The sequence below is a fragment of the Periophthalmus magnuspinnatus genome, chromosome 22, assembly GCF_009829125.3.
Source record: "Periophthalmus magnuspinnatus isolate fPerMag1 chromosome 22, fPerMag1.2.pri, whole genome shotgun sequence".
NCBI classification, from domain to species: domain Eukaryota; kingdom Metazoa; phylum Chordata; class Actinopteri; order Gobiiformes; family Gobiidae; genus Periophthalmus; species Periophthalmus magnuspinnatus.
In genome coordinates this window covers 23639028-23654243 of record NC_047147.1, presented here as the reverse complement: position 1 = coordinate 23654243, position 15216 = coordinate 23639028, and the positions used below count along the sequence as shown (strand labels likewise).

Sequence of the window (15216 nt, the reverse complement as noted above, 5' to 3'; positions counted from 1 at the left end):
AAATATGCCGAATTTTAGCTACAAAGTTAGTTTTCATCCATAGTCCCTAGGCAGGCAAATACATAAAAAATACAACATGCAATACAAACAGCCCAAACAAAAGTCTAATGGTCACATGACTGGTTTATTTTCAGCCATAGTTTCAGTTGTGTTTTAAAGCTGATCAGTGTAGGGCTCTCCTTTAAATGCAGAGGAAGACTGTTCCAGATGTTAGTGGCCCTCACAGGCACAGATACAGCTCTTTTCCAAACGCTCAGTCACTTTTTGTGCATTCACTCCACAGAAAAGACCCTCCCCATCATCAGTGCTCACATGCACATGCACACACACACACACACACACCCACACACACACACACCACATTCACATTAGGCAATGTGGGGGAAGTGTCTTGCCTAAGGACACAATGACCGCCCGCCCTGTGGCACCTGGTGCCAACGGTCTTCCATCCAAGTCCATACCTGCTTAGCTTGAGACCAGGCCAGACTTTGATAGGGAGGTTTGTCTGTATAAATGGTCTCACCTTCAGGGGACAGCACTGAGTCAGAGCTGTACTTGTCTCTCCATCCTTTGATCTGAGTCACGTCGGTGGTTTTTCCTGTTCGGGACACAAAGGCTCCACTGACACCTCCTACAGACGAGAATACAGAATACGGCCGAAAATCAGACCATCATAAAACCAGGAGGAAGTATATGATGGGGTCAGACAGGGGCTGTGTCCGAATGTCCCCCAGCCCGACCCCTCAGTCACTCCACAGCCCTGCACTCTTAGTGGACTCTATAGAGCCTCATTCACAGAGCGACTCAGACACACAGCTCACTACACTCAGGTCATGTGACTATGGGTCTGGGTAAAAAAACTCAAAGTTTAAACTCTGATGAAAACTTGATTTCTGACAAAAAATACTGATCAGATTGGACTGGCAAGTCTTTATTGACTAATAATAATCTCACATGTTTATGTCAAACTGGATCTCAAGTAAAGAGAGATGTGGTAATTCTCACTCAACAGCTCGAGCTAAGGCGGCTAACACTAGCACCTTTACATCATGATAGTTTATTTAAGAATGTTTCACTCATAATCAGGATGTGTGATAAACCAGCGCTTTTATCTGCTTCATTTGGTTGTGCTGTGTCCACGTCCAGGTCCTGTCTCTGTCACTGGTGTTTTTCCAACTCTCACAATGCATTGTGGTCTATATTGACCAGTCTAGTGAACACTACTTTTCAAGGTGCACTGTGGCAAATTTTGAGCGCTCCATTTTCTCACCAACTGGACATTCGGACACCACTAAAAATGGCGTTACTCCTAAATAGCGCCCCCTGTAGGGAATAGTGTGGACATTCAGACACAGCCTGGAGAGAGGGGGAGGAGTCAAGCACTGCACACAGATACTCCACACACCATAAAGACCACATGTGATAACTAATCGTTTATACAAGAAAAAGCCTGTGGAGGGCTTCAGGCTTCAGTAAAGACTCTCAACAGAATGACTCCTGAGCACATGGCACCTCCTCCGAGCGTATTCACCTGTGTCGGCTGAACTCGGCTCCTGATTGGTTTGTGGAGGGGGGAGGGGCAGAGGGATGCCCAGGTACTGGAGGTCAACAGGGAGGGAGGGGTCCAGCAGACTCATCTTCAGACCCACTGTGGAGACAAAAATAAACTTTATGAACTGATAAAAAAAATATAAATGAGAGTAGATGAGGAGGTGCAGTACCTTGCTGTAACACCGGGTGGATCACTTGTTTGTGCTTCATGAGCTTGACATCTCTGAGAAGAAGCTGCTGAAACTCAGAGATCTGCTTGTCCAGAGACAAAGAGGCTGAAGAGGGAAAGAGAGAAAGACTGTTCACTTATTTTGATTTATGGAATGAGTTAACATGTTTTTTAGTTTTTATGTTTACTAAAATGTTAGTCCACAGAAAACTCACTGTCTTCTTTTGAGATCTGCTGGATGTGAGAGTTCTCTGGGGCTGGTTCCTGATATGAGTTTTTTCTGGACAGTTCCTGATTCTGTGCATCCTCCAGGTATATTCTGTTAGTGATAACATCTTCGATAGCTTCCTCGTTAGCATTCTCATTAGCCGTAGCCTCGTGGTAGATCCTTGTTTGAGCAGCAGCGGTTTTGTGTACGGGTTCACCCAGTTCCTTATTTAGTTTCCTCTCTGGTTCCTCATGTCGTTTCCTCTCTCCTGACTCCTTGTTTTGTTCCCTATCTCCTGTGGCCTTGTGTTGTTTGCGCTCTGTTGTTTCCTCGTTTTGTTCTTGTGTGGTGGAGGATTCAGGAGGAGAGTCTGGGCGGTTTTGCTTCAGACTCTCTGGAACTGCACAAGCACAGGGTTAAAACATGACACTGACATGACATTAACACTATAGACTTAAGCAATTCACTGGGAGGCGGCACTAGAATGGCATTTATAAAAACCCTAAACCCCTCCGTTTGTTGTTTGAGCATTGCATTCGCTCTTCCATGTTGTCAGGTACGACGGGAACGATTTACAATAGGCTGTAACTATTGGGATTGGCTCTAATGTCGTCTTTAGCGCTAACATGTGCCCTGTGATTAGCGTGCGGTTGGTGTATGTTTGCAAGTGACCGGGCCAAAATAAAGCCAATGACGGGACATGGAGGCGTTTAAACAGGCCAATAGGGTTCACTCAGTAACATCTGGATCCTCAGGTTGTGGAGCGAGATGAAATCTGCTGCTTTTCTCTGCCTTAAATTCTAAGCTTAATGTAATTCGAGATCCAGTGACACAAACACTGTAAAACATTTGATCTCAACCAAATCAATTGTGAATGTGTCAAACATCAAATGAATAAATTTGACCTGATAAAATCTTCTGTTTCTGTCTCGATGTATGTGGCCTCTATGCTAAAGCTAACTATGATCCTGTGCGGCCTCCGTGCCAGTGCTAACTATGAGTCTATCCCAGGGGGTGCTGTTGGACATTTGTATTTTCATTTATTTTATTCATCAATTCTAAATTAGCCTTACCACTCGCCTCGGCATAGTGTCATCAAAACTAGTCATGAACTCTGTGATAAAGATGATTTATAAACATCCTTAAAAAAACTCACCGCCGCTTGTGTCTTTGGAGCCAAACGTCGAGGGGGTGGAGCCAGTCTGACACAAAGGTGCAGGGTAAGTATGAGCTGAGGGGGCAGGGCCAGTCTGAGAGTTTTCTGGAGAGTCTCCAATGTGAAGCTCCAACGCCTCCTGAAACATGGACACAACAACCATGTCAGAACTGTGTCCTTCAGCACAATCACTCACAAGACAGACTGTGGTTTGCGGTTCTATTCTCGGGCCTTTACCATTAAAGCTCCTAAATTACACAAAACTGACTCATGTGAGATTTAAGCCGTGTTCTAATGATGTTACCTCCTCAAAAACATACCTGGAGTTGTGTTTTGTTTCATTCACACATGGCTTTTGCCTTTAGTTCAGTAGAGATGGGCAATTCCAGGACTAAAATTATCCAAATGATTATAGTGAAGGTGTATGGACTTTAAAAAAAAAAAGAGTGGAGCGCTTCCTGTACATGACATTACAAAGTGGAACAGAGTGTTTTCAGTTTGAGAGAACAAATATATAGGCCTAATATGCAGGGTTTGTGTGTTAAACATGTATAGATTAAACAAGACACAACTTCAGGTCTGTTTGTGATGAGGAAACAACATTAGAACAATGATCAGAGAATAGTGATCTCAAGAATCAGGCAGATCACAAAGAGAGGTTTAGAGAGTGCCCCAGGAATATGAGCTCACCTGCCTATAATGCTGTTGTGTCTTTGGGCAAGACACTTAATCCACCTGTGTAGCTGGTGTATGAATGTGTAATATGACCACAGATTACAGGAAGGAAGCATTTAGCTCCATCAACTCTGGCTACAAATCACTTTCTATGTAAAAAAAAAAAAGCGTGGCCCCTCGCTTTGTAACTGCTGCTGTCAGACTCGTCATTCTGACCTTAAAATGATCACATTAACTCGCTGTACATAATCCTGAGGATTTTATTTCACTATTTTGACCCTAAATCAAGATATGAACATTAACAACAGACAAATCAGGCACCTTCTTTCCCAAAGGTTGCTCCAGCTTAGCGTTAGCAACAGGTTTGATTGACAGCGTTGCCAAGTGCTTACCAGCAGTGTGGGCGGGAAGGGGTGTTACCTTCAATAGCCTCACTCCTGATTGGCGCTTTGGTTGCTATGATACTGGCAGTTGGAATTCCAAATATGGAACTGGGCTACAGATTAGCCGCTATAACTGCTAGACTCGGTGCGCTTCATTTGGAGCTTAATGTTGTTGGTGACGTCACATTCTCTCAGAAACACTTGCCACTTAACTTCTTGAGTGAACGAAAGTGTGAGATGTTGGCTGTAGCATTGTCGATAACTCTACATTTATGGTCTAGGCACTCAGCGCGTTTCATCAGGAAACCCCTCATCCATTCACTCACCCATTCACACACACATTCACACACCAGTTTACACAGACAGGTGGGTCAAGTGTCTTGCCTTAGGACACATCACCAACTGTAGGAGCTGGAATCACACCACCAACCAGTGGGTAGTGGGTCTGACATCTCTACCAATTATCTTTATGTTGAAAGTGGGATTTGAATAGGCAATTTTAGGATTAGAGACTGTATAGCAAAAGACAAAGTTCAAAATCTGTCAACTGGACAAACTGTTGTAGGAGTGAAGACGTTTTGCTGCTCATCCGAGCCGCTTCTTCAGTTCTGATTTGTCCAGTTGACAGATTTTGAACTTGGTCTTTTGCTATGGATCAGACCTGGACGACTGAGGGTCTACACAGACATTAGAGACTGTACTGTGTTTTTACCTTTGAGGTGAATGAAACAAACAGCTGCTCCTCCACCTCCTCCAGACTGGGCTTCATAACAGCGTACGACGAGTCCGGCTCCAGCTCCACTTTAGCAGCTCCTCGTCTCCTCTTCCTGCTCCTCTGTCCTCTGGGTGTGTGCTCTGGCCTCTTCTGATCAGCTCTCTTCTCCGCCTGCAGCTCTACGTTCTCCTCTGGCCTTTCCTCAGACCTCTCCTCTGGCCTCTCCTCCATAACCTGCGGCATTTGCTCTTCTGTTGTTGCGTTCGAAAAATCATCCCCAATCCCCAAATCAGCATCAGCGCCCGCAAAGAAATGCACCAGCTCCGTGAGATCAGTTGGGGAAAGTGCGTCTCCGTCCAGCGAAGAAAATGTGGGCGACACCGGAAACTGAAGCGCGAGAGGCGACAGTTCCCCCGGAAACGGTAAAGACTGTTCCTGAAACGCAGAGGCTTCGGGCGGCAGAGAAGGGGCGCTGTTTTCAGACTGAGAGTTAAGCGCAGGGGGGGAAACGGGGGGTTGAAATGGTGAGAAGGGGGCGGCCAGGCACTGCTCTGGCGGCGGTAACACAGTATGCCACTTAAACACAGACAACTCCATTTTGCCCTCGTCTTTCTCGAGGTCAGGTGTCATATTCTTAGGGACTTCGGGTGGTTCTAAATCTAAGGTTAATGACTCTGGGAGATTAGGGAGAGGTTCTGGGGAACTGGCTGGAGAGAGTGGCTCGAACCCAAACCTGGCACACTCCGGATCAGGCAGAGGAGCCGAGGAGAGAGGGGCGGAGCCAGGTAACACTGTAGCCAAAGGAGGTGAAATGGAGGGGAGGACACAGAATGGCGGAGGAGAGGTTCGTAACACTGTTGAGGTTGAAGCTAAACACAGGTCAGTCTGAGAAGGTTCAGTCTCTTTCATTTGCTCCTCTAAATGAGAATCTAAATGCTGGTTTGTTTTAGGAACATCGCCAAAAACATTCTTTGAGAGAGTGAGTTTAGACGATAAACTTTCAGACAAAGACAGCACTGAATGAGACGTTTGAGTTGGTTGTTTTGGTTTTGGTTTGTGCCATTTGGACCTTTTACGTGATTTCGGTTTCTTTCGAAATTTTGGAACACTTTGTACCTGCTTAGATGTTTCTGGTAGAATTACTGATAAACATTCTGATAGCCTTTCTGTTGACATAGGCTCTGATTTGGGTATGTCTGTTGCATATGATTCTTGCTTTGACTGATGCAAAGAATCAGATTCTTCTTTTGACAAATTATGTTCCAAATTCTGAAATTCTAGTGTGAAATTCTCCTGTTTCTTGGTTGAACTGGAGGACAGTCTTAGCTTATGGTCTGGTTTATGAGATACTGCTTTCTCTATTGATAATTCTTGTTTAGGTCCTTTGCCTTCAGCTACTGTGAGCGAGTCAGAAATGTCTTTAGACTTGCTCAAAGATGGTTCAAGTCTGGTTTCTGTTTTTTGTGATTCTGGTTTTGAGCCTTTAGTATTTTCCGTTTCGACTTTTGTCTTTTTTGATTTTGCGGAGTGTTGCTTTAGGAACAACCCGAGCGCAGACAAAGGCAATGTGGCCGGGCGTTTGTGAACTCTTACATCAGACGAAGATTCAGATTTTGAGGCGGTCGACGTTACAGGTTTATTCTCCTTAGAGACTTCGGCCCTTGAGTCGTCTTTGTCTGAAATGGAACAATCCTTTTTCACTTTCTCTGCATTCTTCGTACAGTTTTGAGCTCTTGTTCCCTCTTTTTCAGAGTCTTTCATACAGTTTTTTGGTGTTTGTTCAGAGGAAATGCTATGGACTTCATACTGAGTTAGGTTACACCGCTGCAGAGCCACGTGCGCCTCTCGAATTCGCTCCGAGAACAACTTCTGTGATGGCCGAGAAGTGTGGCTACAGGAGGGAAATATGAAACAGGAAATATACAGAATTAGAGACATTTTACAAGTGTTAGGGATCTGAGGACCTAAAAGTGTGGACACTGTGATTAGATTTGGTACTATTCTTTTCAGACTTCAGATGTTTTCAGAGCTCTGTATTTTTGGTAGGCATCGTGTTTCAAATTAACCAAGACAACCATCACCTTTGATCTATAGGGTTTCATCTAAAAAAAACGTTTGGTTTCCATGGCCATGATTGGCTGCTCTTATGGCTGACTGTCTTGCACACCAAGTAATAAAATAAAAAAAAATCTTAAAATCTTTGTTAAATTTTTAAATTCATATTTGGGGATTTTGACCAACTAAGAAGTGCAGCATGCACAGTGTAAAGGCAAAAGTTAAATTGTGATGGTGATTTGAGCAGTTTGTTTTTCCTGTATCCATGGCAACCCTGCTTGGAGATAGCTATAGTACGAACTTTCTACATCAAATATGGCAGAAAATGTTCCAGAGCAAAGGAGAGACACTTTTGTTCTGAGGCTGTTACTCTCCTCACACTGTCCTGACACTGTCCCTGATGACTCGATCTGCTCTATGTTCTTAAACTTCCCTCGATGAAATTTTATTTTGGGTCGTTCAGAGATATTCAGTAGTAAATTGTGGGCCATTTGTATGGCAAACAACAAATGGGTTTGCGATCATAATAAAACTGTAACCTTAAATCTGCCTTGTCACATGTTTTGAAATCACATGATTTTTATTGTATTTATTTATACAGAGAGACTCCAGTGAGAGCACTCAGACTCTCCATGGTCAACTTTTCATGGGCGCTCTGTTCAAATACAGAACCTACATCTCCTGCTGTCAGTGACTTTTTCACCCTATGACCTTCTCTTAACTTAAAAACCTGAAGAAAACAACTGTACATCTCAGAAGGGACAACTGCAAGAAGAAGCTCAGGTTAAACAAGGACCAAGGTTTGACCCACACAGCGATAGAACAGTCTTTATTAAACCCTTTTTGAAACCATTCTAGACCTTGGCTCTTACCAGGTTTGTTCTGTTGGGCCTTTAGCTGCAGGCTCTGACCGGTCTTTGGGCCTGTACTTGGACTCGTCCTTGGAGCAGGACTTGGACAGTTCTGTGAAAGAGGATTTGGGCTGATCTGTGGAGGTGGTTTTGAGCTGGTTTGTGGAGGTTTTTGGAACCTCTTGTTGTTCTTTAGGTTCTCCTTTAGGCTCTGCAAGTTTGGAGCTCTTGGGTTTGTGGTTTGCTAACAGAGACTTGAGGCTCTTCTTGAGTGGGTTCTGTTCTGGGCCTGGTTCATTACAGTGCTGTTTGAGTCCCTTTGCTGCAGTGTCGTCCTTTAGGCCTTTGGAGAATGGGTTGTACTCCACTTTAAGCTGTGTGAGCCTAGTGTTTTGATATGCCGACACCGCCATGAACTCTGTCTGAGGGAAGGTGAAGGTGATGACTCCAGGCCCACTCAGCTTGACCTCTTTGGTCCTGTCGGTCTGGACCACATGCAGGTGTGGCAGGTAGAGCTGGTTCATGTGCAGCACTGCATTCCCGCTACTGTCGTCTGCATCGCTCGTCAGTTTGAGGCGGTAAAACGACACCGGACTCTGCATCCAGTGTTGGCCTGAGGCGGGGGAGTCAGGATGGGCAAAGGGCGGCGTTGTAATGGGACTCTGGGCTTTGCCGCAGACCTGCCAGCTGCACCCACCCCAGCGGTACCTGTGGCCGTTGGCCGGTTGCAGGTCCATGAGGAGGCTGTACTTCTTATGGGGGCTGAGGCCCGACAAGCGGAAGCGGCAGTACGGGAACATGCGGCTGCCCTGTTTGGTCACGATCATCTCCGTGTTGCAGCGATAGAACTCGTTCCACATGCTGTTGTTGTCCAGAGTGACCCGGATGCCCCGGAGGACACACTCCGGAGGCAGGTTCTCTTCCGGTCTGGTCTCTTTCTGAGGGTGAGGGCTCGATTTTCCCCTCTCCATACCCCACCTGTACCCTCCAGTAGAGGGCGCCCTGCCACAGGGCTCTTCCTGAAGCAGCACCATCTCTCTCTGCTGCGCCTGAGCCATGGAACGGATTGAGACATCTACTGCCCCTCACGGCCCCTCAGGTCCTGGGTCCGGTCTGTCGGGGTCCTGCAACACAGACAAGAGTAGGTCTGAGGTTTGGGCTCAGTTTAACACAGAGTTCAACAGCAACAAAAGACTCAGAGGTGGGTGTGGCACACAAGAGGTTTATTTTTATTTCATATTTATACATTGCAGGAAGTAAGAAATACAAATTCATGAAATGTGGAATGAGTCGATGATTTCTATGGGACAACAGCATAAGAGTGAGTGAGGGAGCTTTATATTTTTTGGTATTTATCTGTAAAAAGTCAGATTAAACTCACGGTTCTCAAGTTTGATCTGTCTTTATTTAAATAAATTGTTTCCTAGTACTTTTTTCTGCATAAAACAGTAGTTTTTGCATGAGCTCCCCCTGCAGGTGCAGTCTTGTGAGAGCAGTTTGGGTCAGAAACAGAGATATGTAATAATAATTATAATAATAATTTCACAAAGCTTGCCGTCTTTGGGCAGTTGGAGAGTCTCTGCCTCAAGTGGAGGAGTTCAAATATCTCTGGGTCTTATTCACGAGTGAGGGAAGGATGGAGCGTGAGATTACACAGGCGGATTGGTGCAGCGTTCACAGTTGCTGTATCGGACCGGTAAAGAAGGAGCTGAGTCGAAAGATGAAGCTCTCAATTTACCGGTCAATCTACGTTCCTACCCTCACCTATGGTCATGAGCTTTAGGTAATGATCATGGATACAAGGTCGTGGATAAAAGCCGCCGAAACAAGTTTCCTCCAGAGGGTGGCTGGGCGCTCCCTTAGAGATAGGGTGAGGAGCTCGTTCACACTAGAGGACCTCGGAGTAGAGCCTCTGCGAGAGGAGCCAGCTGAGGTGACATCTCCCTGGAGAGGTGTTCCAGGCATGTCCCACCGGAAGGAGGCCCCAGGGTAGACTCAGGACACGCTGGAAGGACTATGTCTCTTAGCTGTCCTGGGAGAGCCTTGGGCTCCCACTGGGGGAGCTGGAGTACGTGTCCGGGGTGAGGAAGTTTAGGATTCTCTGCTTAGACTGCTGCCCCCGCGACCTGGTTCCGAATAAGTGGAAGAAAATGGATGGATGGATGGAAGGAAGGGTGGATAGATGGATGGATAATTTCACAAAGCCAAAGAGAAAACCCTGCAAGACTATATATTTTCCAGTCTAACAGTAAACTCCAGATTCTGAAGTAGGAGCTGAACAACCCAAAGCTGTGATCCCAGTCTCCCTCAGGTTCTGGGGGGTTGTGCACTGATGCAGGGTCTGATAGAGACAGAGACATTTGGGGTTTATTCACATTTGGGCTGAAAACTTTGGAACCTCTGATCACATCTCCCTACATCTGAAGTTCTTTAGCAACTACTCACATGTGAACAAAAATACACGCAGAAAAAGCAACAGCTACCAGCTGAAGTGTTTTTTTTATATGTGTATTTAAGTTAAATACTTGTAAAAAAAAAAAAAAAAAAGACGCAACTTTATAAGACTCTTGAGACTCTTAGGAGCTCATTGACAAAGTGTAGTCCGATGTTTGCCTGGTGAGCCAGACTCTCCTGCTTTCTGTTGATGCCACAGCCTTTTGGAGACCTGCCTAGGATGTGTGTCTGACGCCCAGGACATGCACCAAAATCTTGAGATCAGTAAAACCTTGAGCACTGCCTGAAAAGACTGATTTGAACTGTTGGTTTATTTGTTGGGGACACTGTTAATGAACACACACACACGACCCCTGCTGTGCACATGTCTGACTCGTCCATGGGCTCACTTCAGTGTAGTTCAGAACACAAACACACTGCTATATTCCATACTTCAGTATTTAGGCTCAAAATCCACTGAAACTCATCCTGTTGTTTTGTGGCTTTATATGATACATCACCACGTCCTGATTGGTTGACGTAACACAAAATTTGTCAAAACACTGACACTAGAAACTCTGTTTGCAAAGCAGCATAGAATGGCAGAAGCTCGAACGCAGACAGAAGTCTGACATAGGCTGACAGACACATTTGATGCCAAAATGGCACTTGGTTTGTACCAAACCCTCCATGAAAGTTTTGTGTTTGTTTATTGGCCTAACATCATGACATGGAAATTATGGGATAAGGACATCTCCATCTCCACCTTCAACTCACGTTGAATGTCAGACAATAGTTGTAATAGTACAAAACCTTAACCAAAAAGGTCTATGGGGGCCACATCTTATTTCCAACAAAAAGGCGGTCATTTTGAATCACATATCTATTCCTTCTGTTTACTGCACTGCTACTTTAAAGCATCTTGTACAAAACACTGCAGACAGTACAGCCAAAGGTTTAGAGACAAAACCCTCCTACTGCAGTGTGCCTCCCCAAGGTCACAAGGGCCTTTATCACTGCTTGCGGTTTTAATTTTATTTTTAACATTCTGATCCTAAAGGCATGTGTGAGTAAATACGCTAAAGCAACGTAGGATCTGCTTTTGTGAAATTAAACTACATCCTGTGTTTCAGAAACAAAATGTGCCACAAGCATCAGAGCTTCTACAGGAAACGGACAGAACTCAAACCTGCAGCTTCAGAAAGCATTCTTCTAAGGGATGCACCCTCCCAGCTTTTTCAGTTCTGATTCCCCGTATGAACCGATAGCAGTACAAAGACAGAATGTCTCTTATTTCATTAAAACACAGTTCACTTGTTCCACACAGAGCCAGTAGTGTTCTGTAACTGTGACATCTTCTTCACATCAGACTGAAGCTTTGGATGAAGAAAAGTTCAAACATTATGAGCCAAACTCAGCCTGTAAACAGTCTGATTACATCCAATTAAAGCCCAATTAGGATATTGTCTGAACTGATAACATGGAACCGATACTGATCCAGCTTATTATTCAGTATCGGTACTAGTATCGGTGCATCCCTAATTCTTCTCATTGACATGTAATGAACCCAAGCATAGACTGCTTCAGCCCAGGTATGGTTTGGCCTACACGCAGCCTCTGCTCCGCCCAACCCTCAGGCCTACGATGACCACGTGTTTGTATGTGCATGTGTGTGTGCACGTGTGTGTGTGTGTATATATATGTGTGTGTGCATGTGTGTCTGGACTCATGCTAGAATGGGACTTATAGTTTTATTGAAGGTAAATGGAAATGGTCAGATTTTCAATGGCCATGACCCATAATTCCATTTAAAGCAGCAGAATCTAGAGCATTTTCCTTGGAGATAGATCTGTTTAATGAATAATGATATACTTATAATAATAATGATATACTGTGGAACATTTCAGGCAAAGCAGTCTCCAAAGAAACATGCAGATGGCAGACCCTCCACCAGGCCAAGTTAAAACTAAAGTTTGTGGAGAGGCAAGCTTGCAAACTTATTTATCACTGACCTATTCTACAAAATCTTTAATCCCTTATCTTCAAGACGCTATTTTGCCGATCCACCCCCATTTTCACCTCCACCAGTACACGCCCACTATGACCTACATGAACACTGACATACACGCCCACTGTGACATACACACTTCCTTCTCCAGTTTTTTTTTCTTAATTGGTGATACTCATAGGATTCCTTAGCATCGCATAGTGACTTTGGTACAAATGAAAAAAAAGAAGGACTTGTTCTTCTATTAAGTCATTTTAGATGAATATTATGATTTTAAATGTGTACCGTATTTTCCGCACTATAAGGTGCACCTAAAAGCCTTTAATTTTCTCAAAAACCCACAGTGTGCCTTATAAAACGATGCGCCTTATATATGGATCAATATTGGTCAATTATGACACCCGTAGTCAAGAGGCGTCGCCGAAGTAATAGTGGTAATAACGGGGAGACGGGGAGACAGCGCCGGGCGACATACGCCACAATCTGCCAATGGATTGCGGCTGCCTGGGCTGATATATCAGTCTCAACTGTGCTCGGAGCTTTCGTGAAGGAAGGAATTGTCACTGAACTGTTAGACAACAACAGCGACACGGACAATGTCGATTTTGACGAGACGAAATCAGGCACTTTGAATGTCGAGCTCACCCAACTGTTCAACTGAGTCACTGAAGAGGAAGAATTCGACGGATTCGTGAAGGAGGAATGAACTGAAAAAATGAGGCTTTACATGTTTCTTTCACGTGTTTACAACTAAACAAGGCTGGGAGATATTGTGAATATAGAAATTAACGTTTGAACAACGTTGAGTTATTGTTATTGCTTTGCACTATTTCAAGAGTTACTATATTGTGAATGCATTAACTTGTTTTGTGAGTGAACAAAGTTTTCAGAGCATTTTTTTATATTCTATTAATAAAGTTTGACTGACTGACTTGTCTGTTTTGTTGACATTCCCTTTAGCGCAGCTCCATCTCGTGGATGCATAACACAAACACAGCTACTATAGTAGTTTCTATTCTATGTACCTTATAATGCGGTGCACCCTATATGTGAAAACTGTTTTAAAATAGGCCATTCATTAAAGGTAAGCCTTATAGTGCGGAAAAAACAGTAAATTATAACATAATGATACACGAGTGTCAGAATAGAACTACAGAGACACAAGCACAACGTAGCTGATTTAAGTTTATTTTAGACTGAAATCTTACGCAGTGGGGTTTTAAGTTAAACACACAAACACTCTCCCAGGACCATCTACTTCTGAACATTGTGGAGGTGATACGCTTATAGAAATGTGAGAGCTTACACCACATTACTGACACCCCTCCCCCGCTGCACCTGAGCCATGACATCATCATCCTCCCATACGTTTAAGTGTACAGACTCAGGGAAACACGACTCCTCTGCTTCCTCTCATAGTCACACTTCACTGTGATTGGTCCAGTCCGGTGGGTGCGGGTCTACAGCCTGTTTCTATAAATTCCTCCCTCTTGTTCTAAATATGGACACTTCCTGTTCACCTGGGAAAAGCTCCAGTCAAAATCTGAATCCAAATATCAGCTCTTAAACACATAAACAGGACAAACAGAGCAAGCTGTTTGACATCTGAGAGTCAAGGTTCACTTTGAGAAATGTGTCATTTTACAGGATTTGTGCAAAGCTAACACACCCCGCTGCAGCTAGCTGCAGCGCTAGCTCTAAAATACTGTGCGAAATACAAACTCAAGCTAGAATTACACACATTTCAATGTGAACCTGAGCCTCAAACAGACCTAGACCAAAGTGGAACTCACAAATGCAAGTATGTGGTCGCTCAGACTGCACCTGAGACAGTAGCTCCGTGCTCAGCTAACCAGGCTAACACGGGCTAAACCAGGCTAACCCCACCAGTCCCGGGACATAAACGGGGTTAATCCCGTGTAAACACGCAGCTCACGCGGGTCGGGGGTTCTGCACAGACCCACAGCGGTGCTGGGCCTTGGTTCAGACCGAGGGCTGGACCAGGCCTCAGCCCGGACCCCAGACACCTCCCTCCGGCTCTGAAGCCTCCTTTACCTTCCTCTGGATCGAACTGAGCGCGGGGTTCGACGGCGCGACATGAATCCGCGCGGTTCCGTCCTATTCCGTGTTAGATCCGTGCTCTCCGTGTTTTTGTCGCGAGTGGAGAAAAGAGCATGCGGCGCCTCGATACGTGACGTCAACGCCCTGTTTGTGCTCCTTCTGCGCAGCTTCCTCTGCCGCCATTTTGTGAGCGCCACCTGGTTCAAACGCTCCCGCTCCGTCCCGGTCCCGAGCGCTCAGACCGGGGCTCAGACCGGGGAGCAGCAGCACGGAGCGCGGGCACAGGCTGCTGTGAGCGGGGAGAGGAGTAGCGGGGCCTGGAACAGAAATGCTGGGGCTCGAGGAGGAGGAGCGGCCCGAGCAGCGCAGACACCCGGGCCCCAGGCTGCTCTGTGCGGGGATGAGAGCGGAGAGGGGAGCGCGGAGCTTCGGGGCTCTGTGGCTGCTCACACTCGGTTCAAACTCGGATCTATGTTTTGTTTTGCTCGCTTCAAGGGACCGGGGGCTGGTGCTGCGTCTGTGACAGACTGAATGCCAGAACGAGACTGGGTTTTTGTTGATTTTGCTCAAACGTTTAAGGTTATGTTTATTTTACCGCAAATAAACGTGGGTTTGTATATGTATGTGCGTGTGTCCGCTGTGTTGCATGAGGTGTGTGCGTGTTTGGTGGAGTTGGACTGGAGCAGGAGGTGCTTTTGGCTGCGTCTTGTTTTACCTTCAGAAAAGGACAGACACAGAAGCCATTTTGGTTTGAGCTGCTGTCTCTGTGCGCGGGACACGGGAGAGGGACAGAGGAGGACTTGATGGAGCTCACGGTTCGGATCACACACCCGTTAGTGAGTTATAGTCTGATAGATAAAGTGTTATTACGGTACTTCCCGTTGTAACCCGAGCTGTGCAGGACAAAAGGCTTCAGATGAGGCTGCGCTGGGATCACGGAGGCTCCAGTAC

The 15216-nt window shown here is 45.5% G+C and overlaps 1 protein-coding gene across 1 annotated transcript in view; it reads right to left on the bottom strand.

Moving 5' to 3' along the window:
- Positions 1–14761, bottom strand: part of mgaa (MAX dimerization protein MGA a) — a 33265-nt gene extending 18504 nt beyond the window's left edge. The window contains exons 1-8 of the mRNA XM_055230938.1: positions 14260–14761; positions 7785–8887; positions 4855–6748; positions 3085–3223; positions 1936–2328; positions 1722–1826; positions 1532–1648; positions 524–631 (exon numbers count right to left, since the gene is read on the bottom strand). Coding sequence (XP_055086913.1) covers positions 524–631; positions 1532–1648; positions 1722–1826; positions 1936–2328; positions 3085–3223; positions 4855–6748; positions 7785–8821 — 3793 coding nt within the window. The 5' untranslated portion in view covers positions 8822–8887; positions 14260–14761. The remainder of the gene's footprint in view (positions 1–523; positions 632–1531; positions 1649–1721; positions 1827–1935; positions 2329–3084; positions 3224–4854; positions 6749–7784; positions 8888–14259) is intronic.
- Positions 14762–15216: the final 455 nt, after the last annotated feature.